General features: G+C 37.8%; 2 protein-coding genes and 1 long non-coding RNA gene across 4 annotated transcripts; 1 reads left to right on the forward strand and 2 right to left on the reverse strand.

Moving 5' to 3' along the window:
- Positions 1–981: 981 nt before the first annotated feature.
- On the reverse strand, positions 982–5,697 carry LOC142985562 (uncharacterized). Its single transcript, XR_012960210.1, has 4 exons — positions 5,440–5,697; positions 4,683–4,742; positions 3,743–3,827; positions 982–3,293 (listed from the first exon to the last, which is right to left on the reverse strand). It is a non-coding gene; the product is annotated as an uncharacterized LOC142985562 (long non-coding RNA).
- A 1,219-nt stretch (positions 5,698–6,916) lies between these two features.
- On the reverse strand, positions 6,917–17,473 carry LOC142985507 (uncharacterized). Of its 2 annotated transcripts, XM_076133719.1 has the most exons (10): positions 17,252–17,392; positions 16,026–16,139; positions 15,416–15,584; positions 13,135–13,818; positions 12,401–12,615; positions 11,491–11,595; positions 10,553–10,759; positions 9,389–9,497; positions 8,760–8,861; positions 6,917–7,893 (listed from the first exon to the last, which is right to left on the reverse strand). In XM_076133719.1, exons 2-10 carry the CDS (start codon positions 16,058–16,060, stop codon positions 7,762–7,764), a joined length of 1,758 nt encoding a protein of 585 aa, XP_075989834.1. In that variant the 5' UTR covers positions 16,061–16,139; positions 17,252–17,392; the 3' UTR covers positions 6,917–7,761. The 2 variants fall into 2 exon arrangements, with proteins under 2 accessions (XP_075989834.1, XP_075989833.1); XM_076133718.1 differs by lacking the exon at positions 15,416–15,584 and having other exon boundaries at positions 17,252–17,473.
- A 284-nt stretch (positions 17,474–17,757) lies between these two features.
- Positions 17,758–25,210, forward strand: LOC142985626 (uncharacterized). Its single transcript, XM_076133910.1, has 10 exons — positions 17,758–17,958; positions 18,035–18,145; positions 18,274–18,792; positions 19,097–19,305; positions 19,628–19,741; positions 20,344–20,547; positions 21,199–21,304; positions 21,683–22,060; positions 22,951–23,101; positions 23,847–25,210. Exons 1-8 carry the CDS (start codon positions 17,845–17,847, stop codon positions 21,743–21,745), a joined length of 1,440 nt encoding a protein of 479 aa, XP_075990025.1. The 5' UTR covers positions 17,758–17,844; the 3' UTR covers positions 21,746–22,060; positions 22,951–23,101; positions 23,847–25,210.
- Positions 25,211–25,390: the final 180 nt, after the last annotated feature.

A 25,390-nucleotide genomic window follows, 5' to 3' on the forward strand; every position in this document is an offset into this window, starting at 1 on the left:
TTAGTCATTGTATAAACACGGTATATTTAAAATTTCAGTCAATTTGAACCAGTAGTTTAGGAATGACAACTTGTTAAAATTTTGAATTTTGTCACTCACTGATTCACTGACTCACTGACTCACCGATCATCAAAAGTCTAAGGTACTTCTAGCAGACTTAGAAGCTTAAAATTTAGAATACAAATAGGGTTTAGTGTCTTAATCATGGGAAAAATTTAATATTTTCTAATTTCGGTCCAGTTTTCTAAATACACCAACTGCAACAATAACTTTGTAATCCCATATAAATGTATAAGATTACAAGGTTACATTTGCAGTTAATGAATTATTATTACAGTAGAAAATAAAATAAATAGGTGTAAATAGGTACCTACTATATGAGACATAACGGGGGAGGGGGTATAGGGTGGATAAGGGTGTTTAGCCCATGAAACTGAACAACATTCCCATAGGAAAATATGTTGAATTATGAAAAAAAAAAACGTCTTTCCATACAAATTGGACTTAAATATGTTCGCTCTACAAAAAGAAGTGAGATGCCATCAAAAACATTCTGTAAAAACCTCAAGTCTCGCCGTAAAAAGTTGTGAGATCGATATAATACCAAGTCGATTAATCTACTTAGTCTCTACTTAAAGGACCTTCTGTCTTAAGTTATTACGTATGTTATTATCATGCCAATTAAAAAAAAAATACCTTTAAAACAATTAGATCGACTTGGTCATCGCAAGAAAACACAAATTCGCCATTAACATTTCAGGAGCATTAACTTCTCGTCGTGCTGTGTAGTGTGATACATACTAATAATTAAATCATGCGATGGCCAGGTCGGTCTATTTGTTTTAAAGGTATTTTTTTTAAAATTGGCATGATAATAACATACGTAATAATTTAAGACAGAAGGTCCTTTAAGTAGAGACTAAGTAGATTAATCGACTTGGTATTATATCGATCTCACAACTTTTTACGGCGAGACTTGAGGTTTTTACAGAATGTTTTTGATGGCATTTTATTTTCTACAGTAATAATAATTCATTAACTGCAAATGTAACCTTGTAATCTTATACATTTATATGGGATTACAAAGTTATTGTTGCAGTTGGTGTATTTAGAAAACTGGACCGAAATTAGAAAATATTAAATTTTTCCCATGATTAAGACACTAAACCCTATTTGTATTCTAAATTTGAAGCTTCTAAGTCTGCTAGAAGTACCTTAGACTTTTGATGATCGGTGAGTCAGTGAGTCAGTGAATCAGTGAGTGACAAAATTCAAAATTTTAACAAGTTGTCATTCTTAAACTACTGGTTCAAATCGACTGAAATTTTGAATATACCGTGTTTATACAATGACTGATTAGTTGCTGAAAATCCAGGCTTCTTGTTTTATCCACAACGAAATTATAGGGGTGTCAAAAATAGCCCGAATTGCTTCGAGAAAAGGATGTTACGGCCGTGCCGCTTTTTTTTTGCTCGACTTGCGGGGGCACTTCCGTGCCCCCAGATTATTATTTTGTTGTTTAATTTTGATTTTATTTTATTTCATGCAAGACTCACGAACACAGTTTTCAACAAAAATTACAAATACACCCTCGTGACAGACAGACAGCAAAGTCTCAGTAATAAAGTCGGTACGAAACCTTACAAAAAACAACAAAAAGAGTAATTAGAATTTCAAGCCAATATACACAACGACCACCGACACTTCCAAATCTTTATGTATATAATTCTTCTGTATGTCACTGAACTTCTCTTAAACGACTGGACCGATTTTGATAAATTTTTTTGTGTGTGTTCAAGGGGATCTGAGAATGGTTTAGATTCACAATTTTGTCCGCTGGACAATGTTTTTTTGACGCGTAGACAGGACAACGTCTGTCGGGTCCGCTAGTAATAAGAATGAATCTTTTACGAATACTTTTACAAACATACAAACAACAAAAACAAATGACTACCAGGTTATTTATCGTATGGTTAGTTGTCAACCTAGTGTCAAAGTTGTCATCCGAGGACCTTTGACATGACTTAACGACTGTTATCTTAATTGACAACAACTGGGACCGGCAGTGCTCCCTGAACGACGGAGAAGCTCAAATTATTGCGTGTATGACACCACCCACCAAATTCGTATTAAAATATATTTCATTTCATTTTTTTTCAGTAATTATGTGTAACCTTTTTACAAGTATTTAAAATCGTCATTATATTTTTAATCTACAACCGTTTCGGAAAAGTTGCTTGAGAAGAAACGGCAAGAAACTCACGGCTTGATGTTTTTTGATTGCCAATATTTTCGTGTAACAATGTTACTGATTTAATATATAAATGGTTTGAAGTAAATAATTAGATAATGAATGGAATGACCAGCGGGCTTATCACGTATCTCAGTTGACAGCTAGTGTACGTCAAATTGATGGTCATTATTTAGTACATTGCTGCTTTGACGTAACGTGCTAACCACAGTATTCTAAGGGAGAAAACAATGTACAGGGTAGTGTCTTTCAAATATTTGACAATTGAGATACGTGATAGCCCCCCAGATCTGACAGATTATTTACCGACCGGTAAGCGCAACTCGCTGAGCTAGACTCAACCAAATCAGATTTAAATCAACGATGAAACACTACTAACAAACCACAGACAACTTCAAACAGCCTAGGATTTTACAAGCATCATTTACAAACCAAAATTAACAATTATAAGACTCGCGACTCGTACACATCTGTGGGGGCACGGCACTGTCCCCGCAAGTACCATTCTTTTCTCGAAGCAATTCGGGCTATTTTCGACCCCCCTTTAATTTCGTTGTGGATAAAACAAGAAGCCTGAATTTTCAGCAACTAATCAGTCATTGTATAAACACTGTATATTTCAAATTTCAGTCAATTTGAACCAGTAGGTTAAGAATTCTCACAACTTTTTACGGCAGAGAGACTGAGCTGCGAGACTTGAGTTTTTTTACAGAATGTTTTTGAGGGCATAATATTATTATGAAAGTTTTAAATGCAAATACGGTACAAAACCTTAAATTTTCAGCTGTACTTAAGAATCGTTGTATTATAATATTGAATTTGATCAAACCTCGGCCATTTCTATAAAGAAATTACCTCGAAACTTGAAAACGAAATTCTAGATTCGTATTGAGACAATATTTGTTCCGTATAAGAACAAAGTGACATTACTGTCTTCAAAGGCTTGAAAATACTACCTATCTCTTTCCTTTTTAGTGTTGTGGAAAGAGATAGCACGATGTTAGCTGCTTCTTTCTTCTCTTCTTCAACTTTGTCGTCCTCACTGGAATATATAGAAGAAAATAAATTAGAATTATGTACCACTATCGTCAGCATAAATTTGGAAAACATTAAGAAAAAATTAAAAGTATTTTTATGATTTAAATCATTCATTACTTAAAAATCTGAATTGTGAACACATAAGTGACCTTTTATTTATTCAGGCAAATTAATGATTTGACTAAAAACATGGGTATATTTGTTTGGACCAAACCGTAATTCGAAGATTTCCGGTTTTGAGTCTTGATATACCTAAAGAGATATAAAAATGTTTTTTTTGATAAAACATTTTTTCATCAGAAACACATTTTTTTTCTTTTTGTCTATAGGTTTCTGTCCCACTGCTAGGCAAATGGCAACATAAAATGCAGCATACTTTTACTCCGAGAAATCTTACCACACTAAAAAAATCGTAGGCAGCAAGTTATGAACATTCAATAAATAGGTACTTACAATTTGTTAAAATATTCACACGAAGTCTCGTGGCCGCAAGACGATGAGAAGTTTACGTAGTTTCACCACTAGATGGCAGCACAACCTGGAAATTAGGACGTATTAGGAAATTAACATTTTAAAATGAATATCTTTTTTATTTTCTGTTCCTTACAATATTTATATATCATCACGCCTTTTACTAATAGGTGTAAGCAGAGATTAAAGAATGCGGTTTCTTTACAAACTTCTTTTGCATGATTCACATCGCGTATCTTTGTCACTTAGAAATGTTTTCAAACTAGAATGAAAGTAAGAAAACATAGTTAAGTTTTCCATATTTTTAATGAAGACACAAAAACTGTTTGTTAGTCTGCTTAAATATTAGGTCGGGGCAAAAATCTTTTCGCATTATACCTAGTATGTATGAACTTGTAATAAAATCTATTTCTACACAAAAAACTCGATATTTGGGTACCTCACGAGCTCACTAAAAGAAACCTAATGAACCGTGTACTCATTTGTGATTCTTAAAGCCAAAGAGATTTTATTACAAGTTCATACATACTATAATGCGAAAAGACTTTTTCCCCGACCTAATATACACAGTTATGCAATAAAGACTGTGTATTGTACACACAGTTGGACCCTATAAACAAACTCCTGCTCTGTTCAGTTTCAATGAAACTGGCCGCCAACAGCTGGTAATTGCAATAAAACATCCTAAAAATAATCATACATACATCATAATCTCACGCCTTCGGGTATTCAGAGACCAGAGAACACCACTTAGTACAATCCTACAAACTTCCTTTGCTTCATTCTTCATTCACATACATACATGTTGTCATACAGGAGCGCCGGTTACGAGTAGCACCTGACTTTTTTACAAGACATCACCGATATGATCTGTGTATATCTTTGTAGGGCGCCTTAATAACATAATCAACTAGATACTAACCTTTAGTCTTTGTAACTTGTAATGAGAGCTGACGTCATCATGTTTCGTCCCATTTGAAATCTGAAAACATGAAGTTGTTGATTAGATTCCGAGTTTACTAAGAAATTGTCTCGTATTATATTGGTATCACTTCTCTTCTCTTCTTATAAAACACAACTCCCGCACTAAGAATTGCTCTTGTGTCGGACTTTTACAAACATGCAAATAACGGACACAAAGTAGAAACAAATTATAGCTTGTACTATGGTAACCAAATAATAAATACTTCTATGGTTAAATTGTCAGCCAGGCTCAGAACAAAATACTTCTGCTTATCACACAAAGATTAGTCCCGGGTGGGATTCGAACCACCACAGGCGGCGCTACGGTGATTGCGGCAAGGTGACCGTTTTAATCGCTGCGCCAAACGTGCAGTTAAACTTATTTAAAGGGGACTTTATTGCTTAAGAAAGTCTATAAAAGGTTAGAAACATTTGGTAGTACTAAGAAAAAGTCTGCCTAATGTGAAGTGTGCATGTGTGAGAAACCTGCTGTTTCTTACACCTGGTTTCTAAGAGCCATGCTCCGTTGTGAAAAACTTTTATCAAACTTTGATAAATAATTATTAACACCTAAAATAATAGCTTAAATATATAACTAGTTTAGGATTTCATTAAATAAATATCGAAAATCTATAAAATATTCAATGATTGAGAAAATTACTTCAGATAATTAATTAAATATGCGTGTCGAAATAGTTACGAAAATTGGCACTTACCTTTTAAACGGCGGGATTTTAGAATTAAAATGCTCACGACGATTTCAAGACGATATTCCACTAAAGAAAGACCTAAGTCTTGACTATTCTAGTCAAATCATCTTTTTGGGAGCACATGGTTAACTAATAAAAGTAAAATGTTATATTTGACCAATTTTATACGAACTTTACTTTTAAATCGACGAAATTTATTAATTTTCATCGTGTTAACACTGTTTTATAGCTATTAAATAATAAGAAACTATTTTCTGAATTAAAAAATATTAATTTGTAAAACGTACGCACTCGTGATTTGAAATTAGAAGTAATGGCCGAACAATATCTCATATTGTAGGTACTTGAAAATATTTCAAAATACCCTCATACTTGCAAAGTAAAAAGCCGTGTTCCACGAACCTCCAATTTCAGGAATAAACATTATTTTTCCTCGTAATATCTGTTTACCATTAAAAATCGTTTCTCTTTAATATAATTTTGTTGTCTTAAGTGACAATGTGAGGAAATATTTGTGAAATTTTAAATGTGAAGTTATAATTAATTAAACTATGCTTCATAATTATATGACAAATTATTTAGATTAGGTACCTACGTTTATTTAAATAAAATTCTATCTCAGTGGCAGTGGAACATTGACCTTTTGTACATATTTCAAATTCGTGTTAAACGAACAAATATGTTTTTAACTGATGTCTCTAATTCTTGAACAATAATATAGGTAGATAACTGCTAGAATAAAATTTACTCCTTTGCTTAACTGCAAAACAAATATGCTTAAAAGCCTGCTATTACTATTCTGTGGTATGACCACTTCTAAATATTCCTCTCGAAGATGAGTTGGAATTTTGACAGCTGACATTTGTTTTTTTAATACCTATACTTAATTGCTGTCATTTTATTTCGCGGTTATGTTATTTGAAATCTGACAATTAATATTTAAAACTGTAAATCAAAACTTAGCTACATTTAAAGAATATTAAAATGTGATCCACACATTGTTTGTGGCGATATGGGCGGCAATATGTAAATGTTACGATGTATGCAACTATACGTTCTTTCAAGTGAAAATAGCCAATCTAAATGGATGATGTTTTTGCAGGTTTTAAGCTAATATTCTTCATCCTCTTCACATGTTTAGTGTGTAGCACAAGTGGCATCAACACAGCATGCTTTCTATCTCAAAACATACTGGATTTAGAATAAAAATATTTCTTCGTGAGGCTTGACAGTTGACACAGTACACATAGCCATACGACCAGAATATAGTGACTACGACTATGTTTATGCATTTAAACAATTTTCTGTAATCCATCTACACTACATTACTTTCAATAGTTTCAATCAACTCAATTACCTAAACCCGTCCTTCGGGAGGAGGCCTTGCACAGTAGACAGACAAAATTTTAAAAAATCTATTAGGGAAAATAAATAGGGATTATTGAAACTACATAGGATGTAGGAGGTAAATAAATATATAAAGTCTATGTTGTAGTATTTTATTATATTAATACACATATTTATATTTACAAAGTTTAAAGGTCAACTTTAGAAGATATAGAATGCTATTAAGATACTTGACTTATGTCCAGTTTCTGAGTACATTTAGCGGTAGTTTATCTATTCAATAGCGTTTTTATATGAGTTTAAACATTGTTGAATATATAAACTACCGCTAAATGTACCTCAGAAACCAGGGGTTATAGATTTTCTACGTTATGTAATACAGAGTATGACAATGGCATTGAAATTTTATTTTATTTTACAGTATTTTCCTTCATAAAATACCTATATATGCTCCAAAAGACGTTTCGACTGTACCAAATGAATCAAGCAATGATTTGAAGTGTCATTCGAGGTAACAACAAAAAAAAAATATTTTGTGCTATCTCATGAACAAGTTTGTTACCGTTACTTGACTTAAGGTAATGCATACGATACAGTTAGCAAGCGAGTGTCAAGTTACAGTCGCGGTCTCATGTCTCATTAGCCACCTTTACACTCACACTCTATCGCACATGAAACAACAATCGCGCGTGTAAGGAGATAGGAAAGACTACGCGCCGCGCTCATCTGTCAAGTCCGCGAAGAAAATGCGCTGCTTTCCCGCGCATAATCCTGTACGCTCCTAAGAACGTGCGACAGAGTGTGTGTAAAAGTGGCTATTCTCCTCTCTCTGTCTCGCTTGCGAACCGCGTCGTATGTGCGAATGAGACGGGTAATAATCAAGTTTTATGCACAAACTTGCAGTGCGTATAAAGGTGGCTATTCTCTTCTCTCTGTCTCGCTTGCGAACTGCCCCGTATGTGCGAGTGAGACAGATAATGTTCAGGTCTTATGCACAAGCTTGCAGTGCGTGTAGAGCGCGGCTCGCTGCTTGAAGGTGTCGCCGCAGTCCTCGCACATGAAGCTGCGCTGGTCCGAGTGTGTGTACTTGTGGTTACGAAGGGTCGTGCTTGTCTGGAAATAAACATCGCATTTTATAAAGAGCCCATAGCCAGTTGCGCTCACCGGTCGGTAAACGATCTGTGGGTTAAGCAACCCTTGGCGCGGTCACTCCATAGATGGGTGACCGCATAGTGGTATTTGTACTGGGCGTCTCCGTTCTTCGGAGGGCGCGTTAAAAGTAGGTCCCGGTTGTTATCTACTAAGATAACAGTCGTTAAGCCATGTCAAAGGCCTTCGGGCGGCTTGAACAACTTTGACACTAGGTTGACCACTAACCATACGATAAGAAGAAGATAAAGAGCAGTGATAGCCGAGTGGTATGAGTTGTTTGAACCTACAACCACTTGTGTGGGAGGTTCGAACCCGAGGTAACACACCAATGACTTTTTGAGATTTGTGTGTATCTTTACTAATATAATAAAGCTGAAGAGTTTGTTTGAACGCGCTAATCTCAGGAACTTCTGGTCCGATTTGAAAAACTCTTTTAGTGTTAGATAGTCCATATAGCTACGACCAATAGGAGCAGAGTACCAATAAAAAATGTTACAAAAACGGGGAAAATTTTGACCCATTCTCTCTTACGTGACGCAAGCGAAGTTGCGAGAGTCAGCTAGTGAGAAATAATCATCACTTGTTTCAACAGTAAAGGAAAACATCGTGTTGCAACCTTGCAATGACAACCGGGTCCCACAATTTAACGTGCCTTCCGAAACACGGAGGTACTCGATGCGTATAAGATGGTCACCCATCCACAGAACAACCTCGACAAACGTGGCTTTACCTCACAGATCGATCGCCGCGGCTGTTGTTAACTAAGCCACGAGATCTTCCTCTACGCCCCACAGTGGGACAGTAAGGCATAACTATAGTAAACTCACATAGAATTTCTTCCCGCATATGTTGCAGGGGTGGTCTCTTGTTCGTGATAGTCCGTGATGCATCTGCCTGTGATTGTTCAAACGCCAGTTTGATATAAATATCTGAAATACAAACATAGTATTATTAGCTTCTAATTTTTTCTCTTTATAAGACAACTCCCGCACTAAGAATTGATCTTGCGTCGCGGGGACTTTTACAAACATACAAACAACGGACACAAAGTACAACCAGACCCGATAAAATTATTTGTGGATCGCACAAATAATTGTTCCGTGTGGGAATCGAACCCACGACTTCCCGAGGCAATTGTAGCGGCGTGGCGTCCTAAACCTTTAATTTAAACAACCTTAATTTAAACTTATCTATACTAATATTATAAAGCTGAAGAGTTTGTTTGTTTGTTTGTTTGAACGCGCTAATCTCAGGAACTACGGGTCCGATTTGAAAAATTCTTTCAGTGTTAGATAGTCCATATATAGAGGAAGGCTATAGGCTATATATCATCACGCTACGACCAATAGGAGCAGAGTACCAGTAAAACGTTACAAAAACGGGGAAAATTATGACCCATTCTCTCTTATGTGACGCAAGCGAAGTTGCGCGGGTCAGCTAGTTGTTTTATACGCACCTTATTGCAGAGGTCACATTTGAACTGTGATTTATGTAGATGATAAAAGTTGTAGTGTTTCAACCAGTACACTTTGGATGCGAATTTCTTGTTGCAATCCGGACATGACCTGTAAATAACACAATCATTAGAGTAAGTTCTTAGGCCCCTCGGCCACAGCGACTTTTTGTAGCGATGCAAACGCCATGCTGACGCGCGTAGCATCGATAAAGACGCAAAGCGGTCGCTAGCTGTGTGCCCTCGCCCACGGGCCCAGATTCAGTCGCGATGCAAACGCGATTCAGTCGCGGTTCCCACTCACGCACCCCCTCCCCCTCCCCCCCTTTGTTCTCTCCCCGATGTCGCCCGACGAGCGAGCGATGTTGCCGCCGTGAGACGACATGTGCACCTCCAAGCAAGTCTTATCTCTACTACTTTACTTATTATCACCGCGGATAAGTTACTATATGGCGATTAACACACTGCCCCGCATCATGCTGCATATTGCGTGTCGACGCACCTACGCGCGTTCCTGCGGGAGTGCAGATCTGCATCATCGTGCGGGTTTTTTGCGCACTCACGCGCGTTTTGTAGATTCACGCACGGCGGCTCTCATTTATTCGCCGTTCTCTGTGGTGGTCGTGCAGTACTGAGCATCACGATAGTCTTGATAAAAATCACGCGCGGCACTGCGGGATTCGGTGTGCCATACCTTGCGTCTCGCCCCGCACCTACGCGCAGGGGTGCATGTTTCTCCGCGTGTATGCGCGTGATCCGCATGAACGCGCGTGGATGCATTTTCTGTGTGTTAGACTGTGCGTGTTTTCCATACAAACGGAGATACTTACAAGCAACGTTCGAACACGCATTCACGCGCTACGCTGCGTGGTGCGGGGCAGTGTGTTAAGCGCCTTAGATACCCTTTATCATCAAATTTCACGATTCTATCTTTAGTAGTTTAGTCAGACTATCTGTCACTCATCAGTCAACTAGTCAATCTGTCTGTCGGTCAATTAGTCAGACTGTCTGTCAGTCAGTTAATCCGTCATTCACCCAGTCATTTAGTCAATCACCCTGTAAGTTAGTTAATCAACCAGTCTTTCAGTCAGTCAATAAGTCAATCAGTCAGACGGTCAGTCAATCAATCAATAACATATTATATCTACAGACAGTTACAACACATACATTCTCTCAGCGTGGTTGGAGCTGTTCTTGAGGTGGCTGCGGTACACGTAGATGTTCTTGTACTGCACGCGACACACGCGGCAGTACGCCAGCGAGCGAGCGATGTTGCCGCCGTGAGACGACATGTGCACTTCCAAGCGGGTCTTGTTGATGAACGTCTTTGAGCATATAGTGCACTTGTGCCGACGTTTTTGTAGGTGAATGCATCTGGAATACGAGTCTTTTTACTTTTCTTAAGCCTCGGGTGTCCTCACAAACGGGGACAGAGAACAGAAGATTTTTTATTGTCGCATGTTTAGTGGTCAACCTAGTGTCAAAGTTGTCCAAGCCGCCCGAGAGACCTTTGACGTGGCTTAACGACTGTTATCTTAGTAGATAACAACCGGGACCGATATTTTACGTGCCCTCCGAAGCACGAAGACGCCCAGCTCGATTACCACTATGCGGTCACCCATCTATGGAGTGACCGCGCCAAGGGTTGCTTATCCTACAGATCGTTTACCGACCTTTGACTTAACGACTGTTCTCTTTGTGTTTTTTTAAAGTCAACTCCCGCACAAAGAATTGCTCTTGTGTCGCGGGGACTTTTACAAACATACAAACAACGGACACAAAGCACAACCAGGCCCGAAACAATTATTTGAGGATCGCACAAATAATTGTCACGTGTGGGAATCGAACCCACGACCTTCTGGTAGCGGCGTGGCGACTTATACCATTGCGACATGTAGGCAGTTACTTTGAAATCTAACTGTACGATGAATGAAAGAATGAGTAACCCCCGGTTTCTGACCTATATTTAGCGGTAGTTTATCTATTCAATAGCGTAAAACTCATATAAAAAAATGCTAAAGAATAGATAAACTACCGCTAAATGTACTCAGAAATCGGAGGTAAGTGAACGAAAGAATGAACGAATGAATGAATGAACAACTCACCGTATGTGTCGTCGTAGCGTGTCTTTGCCCTTGAAGGTGTCGCCACAGTCGTTACACTGCAGTGTGTGTTCCGTCTTGGTGTGGGCATCCAACTCTTTAGCCGTCCTGAAAATAAATATAGTGTTACAATACTTTTATGTGTGAAATTTTGACAATAGTATGTACAACTAGCTGACCCGCAAACTTCGCTTGCCTCACATAAGAGAAAATGGGTTAGCGTTTTCCCTGTTTTTGTAACATTTTTTACTGGTACACGGTTCCTATTTATAGTGACATTTACTACTGGCTAATGATAGCTACCACCGATCACAGATTGCTATCACCGGCTGATGATAGCTACCACCGGCTATAGTAAGCTACCACCGGCTATAGATTGCTTCTACCGGCTATAGAAAGCTTCTACCGGCTATAGATTGCTACCACCGGCTATACATTGCTACTACCGGCTATAGAAAGCTACTATCGGCTATAGATAGCTACTATCGGCTATAGACCACCTATAGTGACTGAAACAGTGTCTTACTTGACTACAACATCGCAGTGCGCGCAGTGTATCTGTCGCACAGAGTCCCTGGCGTGCTTGGTGCGGCAGTGAGCGAGCGCGGCGCACACCTCGCTGGTGCTGTACGCGCACAGCACGCACTTGTAGCGCGTGTAGTGGCGGTTCGTGTGCCGGGCCGCTGACACTCATATACCGAGCACTAGTGTCTATAATAGTGATATTTGCTACTGGCTAGTGGCTGCTACTGCTGGCTACTGATAGCTACTACCGGCTATAAAAAGTTTCCACCGGCTATAGATTGCTACCACCGGCTATACATTGCTACTACCGGCTATACATTGCTACTACCGGCTATAAATAGCTACTATCGGCTATAGACCACCTATAGTGACTGAAACAGTGTCTCACTTGACAACAACATCGCAGTGCGCGCAGTGTATCTGTCGCACAGAGTCCCTGGCGTGCTTGGCGCGGCAGTGAGCGAGCGCGGCGCACACCTCGCTGGTGCTGTACGCGCACAGCACGCACTTGTACCGCGTGTAGTGCCGGTTCGTGTGCCGGGCCGCTGACAGCGAAGATGAAAAGCGACACTCACATACTGGACATTTGTGAGGACCTATGCTCTGTAACAAAATAAAAATATGACTGCAAATAAGTTTGTCGTAGTCAGATGGTCTTTCAAAAATCTTTAGATTCGCTAAGCCGATTTTGTGGGGAGTTGCATTGGAAGATAACAAAAAATATTCTTAAGGAACATAGGGGGTGTATTTTATTAATTCCAAAATTCCCGCGGAATCGATATTGACTCTGAAAAACGCAATTTTATATATAAGGTCCACGCAAACAAAGTTGCGATGGTGAGGACCATTGCGAAAACTTTATTTCAAACGTAAAGGTCCACTAGCTTCTACCTGCGACTTCGTCCACGTGGTTTGTGACTTCGGACAGAATTTTCAAACAAACATTCATGAAAATCCTTTCTTAGCGGATGCCTACGTTATACCACCTACCTGCATGCCAAATTTCAGGCCGAGCCGTCTAGCAGTTTAGGCTGTGCGTTGATAGATCACTTTGTCAGTCAGTCACCTTTGAGTTATTTATATTTAGATCAGATATTGCTTAGTTGTGACTAGTATACATACCTCAGAATGCTTATCCTCAACATGTTTCTCATAAGTATTCTGCTTCGTAAAGCCAAGCACACACGAGTCACATTTAAACGGCAACTTCTTATAATTGTGATGATTCCTCTTATTCTCCCTCATTTTAGCTACCTCTTCCTCAGTCACTTCTACTTTCACATACTTCTGTTCTACGGTCTCTTCTTCACTTGTGTTCTCTTTACATTCTGCTTCTTTGCCGTCCGGTTTCTTCTTACGAGAACCCGCTTTACTTGTATTTTTAATACGCTTTTTAAATTCTGTGTCCTTAACATTACTTTTCTTTTCTCGTCCTCGAAGAGAGCTTATGTCTTTAACTCTGATTTTAGTAACTTGTCCCACATTTGGGTCTGGATATTCCACGTTTTCAAATTCTTTCCTTTCATCACTTGTACCTTGAATATATACATTTGTTATATCGTAAGGTTTTATTTCAACTGTGACTGTCTCGATCGCTGGTACCGCATCTGGATTGCTAACTTCTACAGGTAAATTGTTAAATTCTTGATCATTAGTGACATTAATATCTCCTTCATTAACAATCTCGGTTTTAATTTCATGTTCCAATTTAGGCTCATTGTCGAAAGGGTCAGACGGGTCGTAGAAACCAAAATCGTAGTCAGATTTAGTAACAGTAATCAAATTTGAATAAGGTTTAAGTTTTTGCTGAAACAAACAAAATTTCGAAGTTAAACACATTCGTTTGTGGAGCCGTTGTTCTATTTGAGCGAGGGAAGCGACGCGATATAACTCCCTTTATAAATTTCGTCCAGCAGTCCAAATCTTCGTATTTATAAACCACTTACCCCCGGTTTCTGAGTACATTTAGCGATAGTTTATCTATTCAACAGCATTTTTGACATGTGCTTAAACGCTATTGAATAGATAAACTACCGCTAAATGTACCTCAGAAACCGGGGGTAAGTAGAGAGCCTTGTGTGCGAAATTCACTGTTAACGGAGGCAAACATAAGCCTAGCCTTTCTTTTAACTATTTTGGAGTCAGCTTCCATTCTCACCGGATGCAGCTGAATACCAGTATTTAAAACCAACTGCCTAAAGGGCTTCCCCAACCCAGTTACCTGTGTTATACCACTATTGGCGCTTTTATAGCCATAAGTACCAGTAATATAAGGAATCGTGTTATAAGACAGGTAACTGTGTTGTGGAGGTCAGATAGACAGTCGCTCCATGTAAAATACTGGTATTCAGCTGCATCCGGTGAGACTGAAAGCCGACTCCAACATAGTTGAAAGAAAGGCTAGATTAATATTTAGGTAGTTGGGTGTTGGACTGATGGACGAATGTATAACGAAATGCAAGGTTTCGTCGCGTCGCGTCGCACGCTACTACATAAGACGCAAGATACTGATATTCTAATTGCATGCGCATTCGTCGCTCAGGCGTTGTCGGGCAAGAACGACGAACGCGACACGACGCAATGAGACGATGTAAACACGATGAACGAACGAGAAATAAAGACAAATGTCCCACGATATGCCGTTAGCGTGAGCTCATGATCAGGAATGTCTTTACTTATGAATCTGTCGAATCATAGAATGGAGACATGCGGGCATGCGATCGCGGCCTACCCGAGTCACTTCATCTTCACATCCACACAGCTGCGGTGTCACCCAGACATTGCTTATTAACCCTTATTCCCACCACGTCCCCTCTAAATTTTCTATGGAACGAAGGATTCCCAAAGGTGGCTGACGCGAGGCAGCCATAAAAACATCAGCCAAATCTCTGTACCGGCGAGAAAAGCGTAAGATACGTCCGAAGTCTGGCAACATCGCACCACTTCGCCCGACGCCGATAGCGATACATCGCGGAACGTTTGACTGAATCATCAATAGGAACGAAGTACAATAGTCTTTGTAGCACTCTGCACTTTTTTGAAAACAGACCAAAATACTGTTCTCTACAGCCTAGCATTGTAGGGTGTGACTGTTACTTTAACATTTAACCTCAAGTTTCGTGGCTTAAACGTCTTACTTTCCTTGCGTCTTATGTAACTGGCGACTAGAAAAGCATTTACACAAAATTTTGACTTATTACATAACGTCAGATTGCAACGCGTCGCGTTTCTCCCTCAAATAGAACACCAAACAAACGCCTGAACGAATCCTCAACACTGAATTCAACATGCCATTTCAAAAAGGTCACATCTCACACTACAGACACATAACATGTGCCTTTTCGAAATTGATAGATATCACTTTGGTCCTAATACACACATTTATTGTTAAAATTTAACTTACAATGGTAATATTGAGTGATGTAAGCCAATGCCGCACAGCCCTACCCAGGGTTTTGGCCAAGTTTCTTCCCCGGAGCTTGGGTCTATACATCCAGGGGTCAGACCACGTAGACAGAGTGAAGAACGAAGGGGAAATTCTCAGTAATAATATTTTTTTAACGGAGGTGGTGCTACAAACAATGAACTAATATTCAATAGATACATAAATAAATCATTTCGGTTTATGCAGGGACAGGAGTTTTCAAGAAAGACACAGATAATATTTTTCAAAAAGGTTAGTTGCCAATTGTTACTGGCATAAAACAAATTAATTTTAAATAGATTTTTCTATGTGACATTCTAGAAATAAATACTGAGATCTTATTCATAAAGTTCTTCAAAAAGGTCAGGTGCTACTTGTAACTGGCAGTCTTGTATGTCAGCATGTATCAATATGAATGAAGCAAAACAATTTTTTAAGAATAAAAATGTGATGTTCTTTTGTCTCTGTCTATCCCCATGGGAATTTTTTTTCAAGAGAAATCAGGCCTTTAGTTCATCAATTTGGCCAAGTGCGGGTTGCTAAACATACATTTTATTCTAAAAGTAAATAAAATAAATAGGTACAGTACCTTAGCACAATGTTTGAGATGCTCCTGTGCCTCATAAACTTGTATTTTAAATCTATAGAACCTTATTATAAGGCTTTTGCACTCCCAGCAGATGTATCTGTTGCCGTCACTTAGCTAAAAAAAACAAAATATTATAGGGTTTAGCTGACCCGCCTAACTTTGCTTGCGTCACATAAGAGAGAATGGTCAAAACTTATTATCCCCTTTTCGTAACATTTTTCATTGCTACTCCGTTCCTAATGGCCGTAGTGTGATGTTATACAGCCTAAAGCCTTCCTCAATAAATGGGCTATCTAACACTGAAAGATTTTTTCTTATCAGACCAGTAGTTCTTGACATTAGCACGTTCAAACAAACAAACTCTTCAACTTTATAATATTTGTATAGATGTATAGATTTGACTGTTATTCAAACAAGCTACTCTTTATGAAATATCAGATTGATTGAAAATATATAAAAAGTTTCAAAGTTTTATCATTTTAATTTTCTTCAAGAAATTTAACAACAGTTTAGCATTCAGATTCATCCATCTATGTTTTGTTTAAACAATATTTCATTTCTATGAGAGAGGCTAGTCAAATTCTCTATTGTTCAAGTTGTTTGGCCACTCCTATAAATTATGTAATCTGCATCTGACCCACAGGTTGCATAATCCTATGTTATGAAACAGGTTATGTGTCTACCTCATAACTAGTACTTCTATGTTGGCCAATATTGTCATAAGCATAGCATAAGTTGACTCTCTACAATACACAGAAAAAAGTATTTTCTTTTCAAACATTTAATTACTTAAGTTGAATATTAATTTATTCATTCATGTCATATGTCTTTGAACCCACTATTGCCCCCAAAAAACCAGGGTGCGGTACCGCCCTAGCTCGAAACTATGAAGTAAGTTAACAATCCCTAACTGAAATGTTTAACAAAGGATGTGCAAAGAAGTAAGACTGGAAAATATTTGCCATAAATGCTAGTTTTGTTGAAATTGTATGTTTCCTTAAAAATACTAAGTTGTTAGTTGCGAAATTGCAAGCGCATGTCATACATAATAAGTATTTCAATGACCCACTTTTACATAACAGCTGGAACCTATGAAATGAACAAATTACAAAATTTTGCAAGATGGATACCGCGGGAAAGGATTAAGAAAAATAAAAACTACATACGGGCGAAGGCTCAGGCATTGTGCCTGGATTTTTTTTTAAATTCTGTATTAGAATGTTTACCTCTCTAATGTTGATTTCCTTGATCGTTTGTTTAATCTTATATGTCGGGAATAAACTGCGGCCGTCGCTTAGACAGGCATCGCACACTTGTTTATTTGTATCCGATAATTCACTTATCTGTTCGTCTTCTATTGAAATCATTTTTTAACAACAATAATAACACAAAAAACAAAAACTGTTGCGCTTTTGATTATTGATCAGTCGGCAGGTGAGATGACATAATCAACGGTGTTGCCATTGGAAAATAAAGGTACCGCTAGTTCATTATTCCACGCAACGCATGCGAGAGACACTAGACGTTGTTCATGTTGATTCGGCTCTATCTACCTATTCTACAGCGATTAACGAAACCATGTCAATGATGACGATGATGCGATGACACGCTGTCTACATCAGTAAGAACATTTTCCTAAAACTAATAATTTCTTAAGACTAACGAGAGTGGGAGTATGCTATTCGTTCTCTGGTTGATATCTGTGGTAGGTAGTTGTGTTTAGAAAAATAAACACAGCTGTTCTGTTTCCGGTCTCGATCAAAACAAACATTGTCTTACGACAATCAATCGTATTTTTCTTCAAAAATAATACATTAAAATGCCATCCAGTGATAATAAACTGTGTCGTATTTGTTTATCTAGCAATCAAGATGACAATATTACTTATTCGTTTGATTACATTGATGTTTTCATTCAATGTATTGGACCGAAAGTGAGTGTGCAATTTGTTTTCATTTATTCATCGTAACTTACGGAGCAACTTGAAAGGAATTAACTTATTATTTCAGGTTATTACGGACCTGTGGCTATGTATGTGGTGTAAACGTACTTTAAAAAAGACTAAAGATTTAATAGCACTCGCTAATAAATCCCACCAAATACTAAACTCTGAAAATACGGTAAGTAAGTAATTTCTAAAGTATAAATTAAAGATGTCTATTGCGCTCAAGTTCTTTTTTATGGTATAGATAAATAGATAATAGTAGTATGGAATCTTACATAAATTTTTTTTTTATAAATTTTACAGAAAATGGAATTGTTAGAACACCAAAAACTTAGAAGTAGTTTATCAATTACTTCTTTAACAAATATAGATATTCTACCCACAGGATATGAAGAAAAATGTAATACTACAATACATATTTTAAATACAGATAATATTAATAACACCACAATGAAAATTTCAAAAGAAATTGATTCAGAAAATGAATTAAAATTTAACGAAATTTTAGTAAGATCAATTGATTTCATTGACGAAGACACAAAATTAGAACAACTTAACATAAATACACCAAAATTCAATAATACTGAAATTGAAACATTAAAAAAGAATATAAAACCTCTTAAATACACAAAAAGTAAAAAACTAAAATTGAAACTGGAGGAACTGAAATTTGAAATGAAATACTTAAATTTAGACGAGCAAATGAAACAGATTGAAATGAAAAGATTGAAATATAAACATATGAGGTATCAATGTAACGATTGTGGTGTTGGCTTTCTGACGAGTGATGTATTTGAACAGCACAAAATTAAGCATACTGAGGTTTGTATTTATATCTATACTAATATTATAAAGCTGAAGAGTTTATAGTTTGAACACTCTAATCTCAGGAACTACTGGTCTGATTTGAAAAATTCTTTATAGTATGTATGAACTTATAATAAAATCTCATTGGCTTCAAGAATCACAAATGAGTACACAGTTCATTAGGTTTCTTTCAGTGAGCTTGTGAGGTACCTAAATATCGAGCTTTTTTGTGTAGAGAAAAGATTTTATTACAAGTTCATACATACTATAATGCGAAAAGACTTTCTCCCCGACCTAATATTTATGTTTAATTTTTCAGGCTTCCGGTCATATCAAATGCCCACTATGCGGCCTGCACTTCAGTTCCCAAGGCGTGCTATCTCAACACACACTGTCACACAGACGTGTGTTGTCGTGCTCGCTGTGTGCCGCCACGTTCAACAAGTGGAGCAACTGTGTGTCACACAGAGACAAGTGTGGGACTAGTGTGCGACACACCGTGTGTCTTGTGTGTCGTAGACTTTATACGTGAGTGATGATTTTGCATTAAGTTAGGGTGGGAGGTAATTAATAGGGAAGGGGAATAATTGAAAGAGGGGGTAATTCAGAGGGGGGGGGGTTTGCTGATTAATTGTTGTTAAACCTTTGATCGCCACGGTCGGCTATACTCGACAAATCAGAAAGTACTCACGGCACTATGTTTTTGTCGACATATTTTAGTGAGGTTTGTGTGGGGGGGGGGGAGATTAGTTTTAGTGCGCCCGATTAATGTGTTTGCGCCCACACACAACGCGGATGTATGAAATACACCTCTGCCTATGTATGTATGTAGTTTTATCATTTGTTTCAGTGACGAACACTCCTTAAAGATACATTTAAGAATACACAATGTAAAATTACAATATACTTGTGAACATTGTGACAGAAAGTTTACAACTAAGCAGAGATTGGACGTGCATATCAGGTAAATATTAGCTTAAATATCTTTATTTTAACCAACTTCATAAAAAGATGACGTTTTCAATTCGTATTTTCAAGCCGTCTCTATATTTCAAGTTCCGTTTCCAATAAGTAAAACGGGATCCCTATTACTAAGACTTCGCTGTCATTTCATAGTCTCTCATGACCCGTAAAAGGTAAATAAAAAAAAAAAAATTAACCCATTTATTTCCCACTGCTGGGCAAGGGTCTCCTCCCGTAATGAGGGAGGGGTTAGGCCTTGAGTCCACCACGCTGGCCAAGTGCGGGTTGGGGACTTGTAAAAGTGTAATAAGTAGATATTAAAGGGTGGTCCCAAAGATTTTATTGCTGTTTTTACAAATAATGGCACGAAACCTTTCGCGTGCTAGTCCAAATCGCATTCGACCGGAATTTTCATATTTCTAACCTCACTTTATGAGTTGACTGGCCCCGGGTTTCTAAGGTACATTTAGCGGTAGTTTATCTATTCAATAGCGTTTTTTTATATGAGTTTAAACGCTATTACTATTAACGCTAAATTTACCTCAGAAACCAGGGGTGAGCTTTTTGAATATAGTACTTTTGATACTATTTGACATTTCGCAGGTCTCACACAGGTCAGAAGCCCTTCTCCTGCACTCAATGTGAGCGCTCGTTCACGACGCACTCAAACTTGAGAGCGCACTCATCAGTTCACCGCACTGAGAGCACTCACTACTGCGTTGAGTGCAACACTTATTATAAGACCGCTAAGAGCCTGAACAGGCATCTCAATGAGTCAGTCAGGCATTTGAGAGAGAGAAATATTATGTAAGTATCTACCTACCTTACTAATAGGCGGCCCATAGCCAGTTGCGCTCATCGGTCTGACATAGATCTGGGGGGAAGCAACCGTTGGCGCGGTCATTCTATAGATAGGTGATAGTGGTATTTGAGCTGGACGTCTCCGTGCTTCGGAGGGCACGTAAAAAGTCAGTCCCGGTTGTTGTCTACTAACATAACAGTCGTTAAGCCACGTCAAAGGTCTTCAGGCGGCTTGAACAACTTTGACACTAGGTTGACCACTAACCATACGATATGAATGAATGAATGACCTTACTAATATTATAAATGCGAAAGTTTGTGCGTATATATGGATGTTTGTTACTCTTTCACGCAAATACTACTGAAACCATGAAATCTAAACTTGTATAGCTGACTAGCTGACCCGCGCGACTTCGCTTGCGTCACATAAGAGAGAATTGGTCAAAATTTCCCTCGTTTTTATAACATTTTTTATTGGTACTCTGCTCCTATTGGCCGTAGCGTGATGATATATAGCCTATAGCCTTCCTCAATAAATGGACTATCTAACACTGAAATAATTTTTCAAATCGGACCAGTAGTTCTTGAGATTAGCGCGTTCAAACAAACTCTTCAGCTTTATAATATTAGTATAGATGTGTGTATAAATATTTTCAGGTTAAAATGCAAGCAATGTGACAAAATTTTCAACAACTCAAGGACTTTTCAACAACATGTAACAACACACAATGGAGTTCTTATACAGTGCACGCTCTGTCAAAAGGTAATAATTAATTAATAACAATAAAACTAAAAAAAAATGCTACATTGAAACGACCTGGAATTCAATACTTAAACAGCGATCACTTAAACAATACGCGTCTTTTCGTCACGCATGAAAATGTTCATGTGTGTTCCGCAGTTTCAAGTTTATCACGAACAGACAAATACGACAGGGGATTCTGATTTAAATTTAGTGGTACCTAACAAGGCAGTGATTCATTTGTATATTTAATCAAGCTAATCTACAAAACTGAATTTTAAATATGACTTTGTCGGTCAGTCACATTCATGATGAAAATCTTACACGCACAAGCTAAGCTTCTCTGATTGAAAAGTTTAAAAAGTATAATAAAATTAATTGCTCCTTTTTATTTTTCAGACATTTTCCAACAAATCCAATTTGAATAAGCACTTACGATGTATTCATAAGACAACAAAATGATACCGAAAAGGAACTTTAAGGAAACATTAAGAAATGCGCCATCTATTGGCAGCACATGGAACTAGCAAGAGTGCACAGTAACGCCATCTAGTGACTATATATTGAACTCTTAGTTGTGAATGTTTATACGAGAAGATAATATATGACGTAGTTTACGTTTGTAATGGCCCGTAGTATAGTTATACGATATGTGAACTTTTATGAAGCAAAATATTGAATTGATTATAGAAAAGTAATAAAATTTAGTTTTATTTCGTGAATTCGTCTTGGTTCTGGTGGCGAAATGTGTGATGTTTTGTTTTATAAAGATTTTGTGTAAGTTGTTATATTATTTGACTAGTAACGGAACTTATCTCATTCAAACTTATCGCCTCAACGCTATTCGTCCAACGTGTGGATCTAGAAAATGGCATTGGTCCCAATGTTGGGGCGAGCGTTGGGGCCAACGTATGGAGCTGGCGTTCATACTGTGTAGTTACATGTTACGCCATTAACAAAAAAGTTTCATTTTTTACTTTTTCATGAAAAAACTACTGGACGTATCTGAATAAAATTTGGTACACTGTTAACTTAAAACCTAGATTAAGACAGAATACTTTTTACATTTTAAAATCATTTTACGCGGACAAAATCACGGGCGAATCTATACTAATATTATAAAGCTGAAGAGTTTGTTTGTTTGATTGTTTGTTTGTTTGTTTGTTTGAACGCGTTAATCTCAGGAACTACTGGTCCGATTTGAAAAATTATTTCAGTGTTAGATAGACCATCTATCGAGGAAGGCTTTAGGCTATATAACATCACGCTATGGCCATTAGGAGAGGAGTAGCAACGAAAAATATTACAAAAGCGGGGAAAATTATGACCCATTCTCTCTTATGTGACGCAAGCGAAGTTGCGCGGGTCAGCTAGTGTTCTAATATAAATAAGAAACCCCGATACTATCTTGCCCGTTGCGGGAATCGAACCTGAGACCTTTTTCTAGATCACCAGTTGGATAAACTACCGACAGCGCTACAGAGGCAAACTTCATCAATAATTCATTTATGTTAAGTAAGGATCAGCAATAAGTTAAAAAAAAAAGAAAAATATTGATTGCAGCAATAGTCAAATACAAAAGTTTCTAAAATAAACACGTCACCTTCTATATCTAAAGCTGGTACATTCTTAACGGTAGGGACAATATCTGGTGGTTTTCATTACAGATATAATTTCGTCAGTGAACACAGCCAGTTTGAACTACGCGCGTTTAGACCTAGCTCCTACGTCGGTGAAGTACCACAACGGGCTCAGTTCTAGCGATGAGACGACATCAGACAGTAGCGACACCGCGGAGACCGGTGACTTCTTTGTTAAGTAAGTAATGTTGAGTTTGTTTGTTTGACGTATGGTTAGTGGTCAACCTAGTGTCAAAGTTGTTCAAGCCGCCCGAGCCGGGACCGACTTTTTACGTGCCCTCCGAAGCACGGAGACGCCCAGTTCAATTACTACTATACGGTCACCCATCTATGGAACGGCCGCGCCAATGGTTACTTAACCCACAGATCGTTTACCGACCGGTGAGCGCAACTGGCTATGGGCGCTTCATTTCATAGATGGCGTCGTGAATAGTCAAGTGATACAACCAGTCCATCTCCCACTTACCCCCGGAGACGCCCATAGCCAGTTGCGCTCACGCGTCGGTAAACGATCTGTGGGTTAAGCAAACATTGGCGCGTCTATTTCATAGATGGATGGCCGTGGTATTTGAACTGGGCGTCTCCGTGCTTCGGAGGGCACGTAAAATGTCGGTCCTGGTTGTTGTCAGTTAAGATAGTCGTCAAGCCATGTCAAAGGCCCTGCGGCTTGAACAACTTTGAGACTGGGTTGACCACTAACCATACTTTACAATAGCCATTTGCTACGATCCTGACTCTTTTTTACAAACTTGCCTTGTCATCCACACAATTTATGGATGTGAAATTAACAAGGTAATGTCATGTTAAGCGTATGTCTGTACTATACCAATTCATCGAAAAATCATTTGTACGTAATTTTTTCGTCAAGTCAACCGTCACAAACTTTCGCATGTATACCATTAGTGCAATGTTTATGTTCACAGGCCAACAGCCAACATATATTACTCACCAACACAACGCACAACTAAATATGAGCAAGGCACTACAACTAAATTTCTTATACTAATGAGAGGTAATGACACATCTAGAAAAAAAACTGAATTTACTCTCAAAATCAACTCCGAAGCAAATCCTTTACAATTATTGAAAGAATTTTCTGATACTTTCGGCGATTATGTCGTGTCTTTAAAATATCGAATGGGAGAATATAAGAAAAACGGTTCTATATTACAATGGAGTCAAAGTCTCAACAAAGAAGTTGACAACACATTAAACTGGCTAAATAACTTCGAAACAAGAATGAGAAACTCTTTACATTTCAATCTTACTGAAGTACCTAAAACTACCAAACGACTGAAAATGAATTTGCGCGACCATGTTGAAAAAATCCATGTCAATTTCAACAACTGGACGCGGCCGGCTAAAGTAAAAGATATTCCCGCGATAAATGCGTTTACTAAAGACATAATGAAACATACTATGCTTTTATTCCACGACGCTGAAAACAAAGTAACTGAATACAAAATGAAGAAGCGAGTCCGACGCGCCTCTAAAATTTATGAAGAAAAATTCAATGAATTTCTTAAAGATATTAGTAGGCATACGATTAAAACTAATTATGGCGCTCAAAAAGTCGTTTTAAACGCTGTCGATGAGTCCAATCGTATTGTAAATAGGTTATTTAATTATGTTGTACTTAAAATGGAGGAGGAAGATGTATTACGAAACAGTCGTTCACCGAATGTTCTGTTGAACGAAATAAATAAAGTGTCAAACTGGGGTTTTGAACAAGCATGTTCTCAATTAAGTGTTTGTAGAACTAAAAATGGTTTTATTCAATTCGTTATTGACTATATGACGAATATACTAATTACGCATAATGAAAAATTTAACCAAGCGATCGATTCTATAACGGAAGCAGGCAAAAGTGTCACTTTACGTGATCCAGACGTTGACAAAGAATTGCAGAAACAAATTTTGAGGTTAGAATCCACTGAACGGAGAATACAAAGAGCGGGGTTTCAAATCGTGAAAAATATGTTGATTAAAAGAAATCAACCGTTAGTTTTAAATTCGGGGAAGAATTTAGACGATCCGTTTGTGAAATCAACGCTTGCTTTTATAGAAATTGCTAATACTTTGGACGAAAAAGTTCCCGCCAATAGTGCAAATGTCAGACAATGGAACGTTCTGAAACAGAGGTCACACGACTGGGCGCTGGGAAAAGATACGGACATTCAAAGCACTATGACTAAATTTATAAACCACATTGTTGATGTGATACAAAATTTAGATGAGAAATCTTATGAATCTGTCATGAGAAATTGTATTGTATTATTAAAGCAAAGGAATACTTAATAATATTTTGTAAAAATTTTGTTTTACTTTACTTATTCAATGTTCGAACTAAGATTACAGATAGAGTGTTATTTGAGATTAAATCGTCAAAATGATTTTGATAAGCTTCGAGCATTTTTGTTGGAAAGTAATACAAAGAGTTTAGACAATCGTCTTCTCAACACTTGTA

Source organism: Anticarsia gemmatalis, chromosome 30 (assembly GCF_050436995.1).
Source record: "Anticarsia gemmatalis isolate Benzon Research Colony breed Stoneville strain chromosome 30, ilAntGemm2 primary, whole genome shotgun sequence".
NCBI classification, from domain to species: Eukaryota; Metazoa; Arthropoda; class Insecta; order Lepidoptera; family Erebidae; genus Anticarsia; species Anticarsia gemmatalis.

What these genes read in the sequence shown, in the direction of transcription:
- LOC142985507 (XM_076133718.1), bottom strand. Translation starts at nt 17,392, where the DNA reads ATGATTTCAATAGAAGACGAACAGATAAGTGAATTATCGGATACAAAT. An exon ending in TTGAGGATAAGCATTCTGAG is followed by an intron (nt 12,616 to 13,134) that starts GTATGTATACTA and finishes ATTTTGTTACAG; the next exon opens with AGCATAGGTCCTCACAAATG. An exon ending in CACTGCGATGTTGTTGTCAA is followed by an intron (nt 11,596 to 12,400) that starts GTGAGACACTGT and finishes ATTTATTTTCAG; the next exon opens with GACGGCTAAAGAGTTGGATG.
- LOC142985626 (XM_076133910.1), top strand. Translation starts at nt 17,845, where the DNA reads ATGCCATCCAGTGATAATAAACTGTGTCGTATTTGTTTATCTAGCAAT. An exon ending in ACAAAATTAAGCATACTGAG is followed by an intron (nt 18,793 to 19,096) that starts GTTTGTATTTAT and finishes TTAATTTTTCAG; the next exon opens with GCTTCCGGTCATATCAAATG. An exon ending in TTGAGAGAGAGAAATATTAT is followed by an intron (nt 20,548 to 21,198) that starts GTAAGTATCTAC and finishes AAATATTTTCAG; the next exon opens with GTTAAAATGCAAGCAATGTG.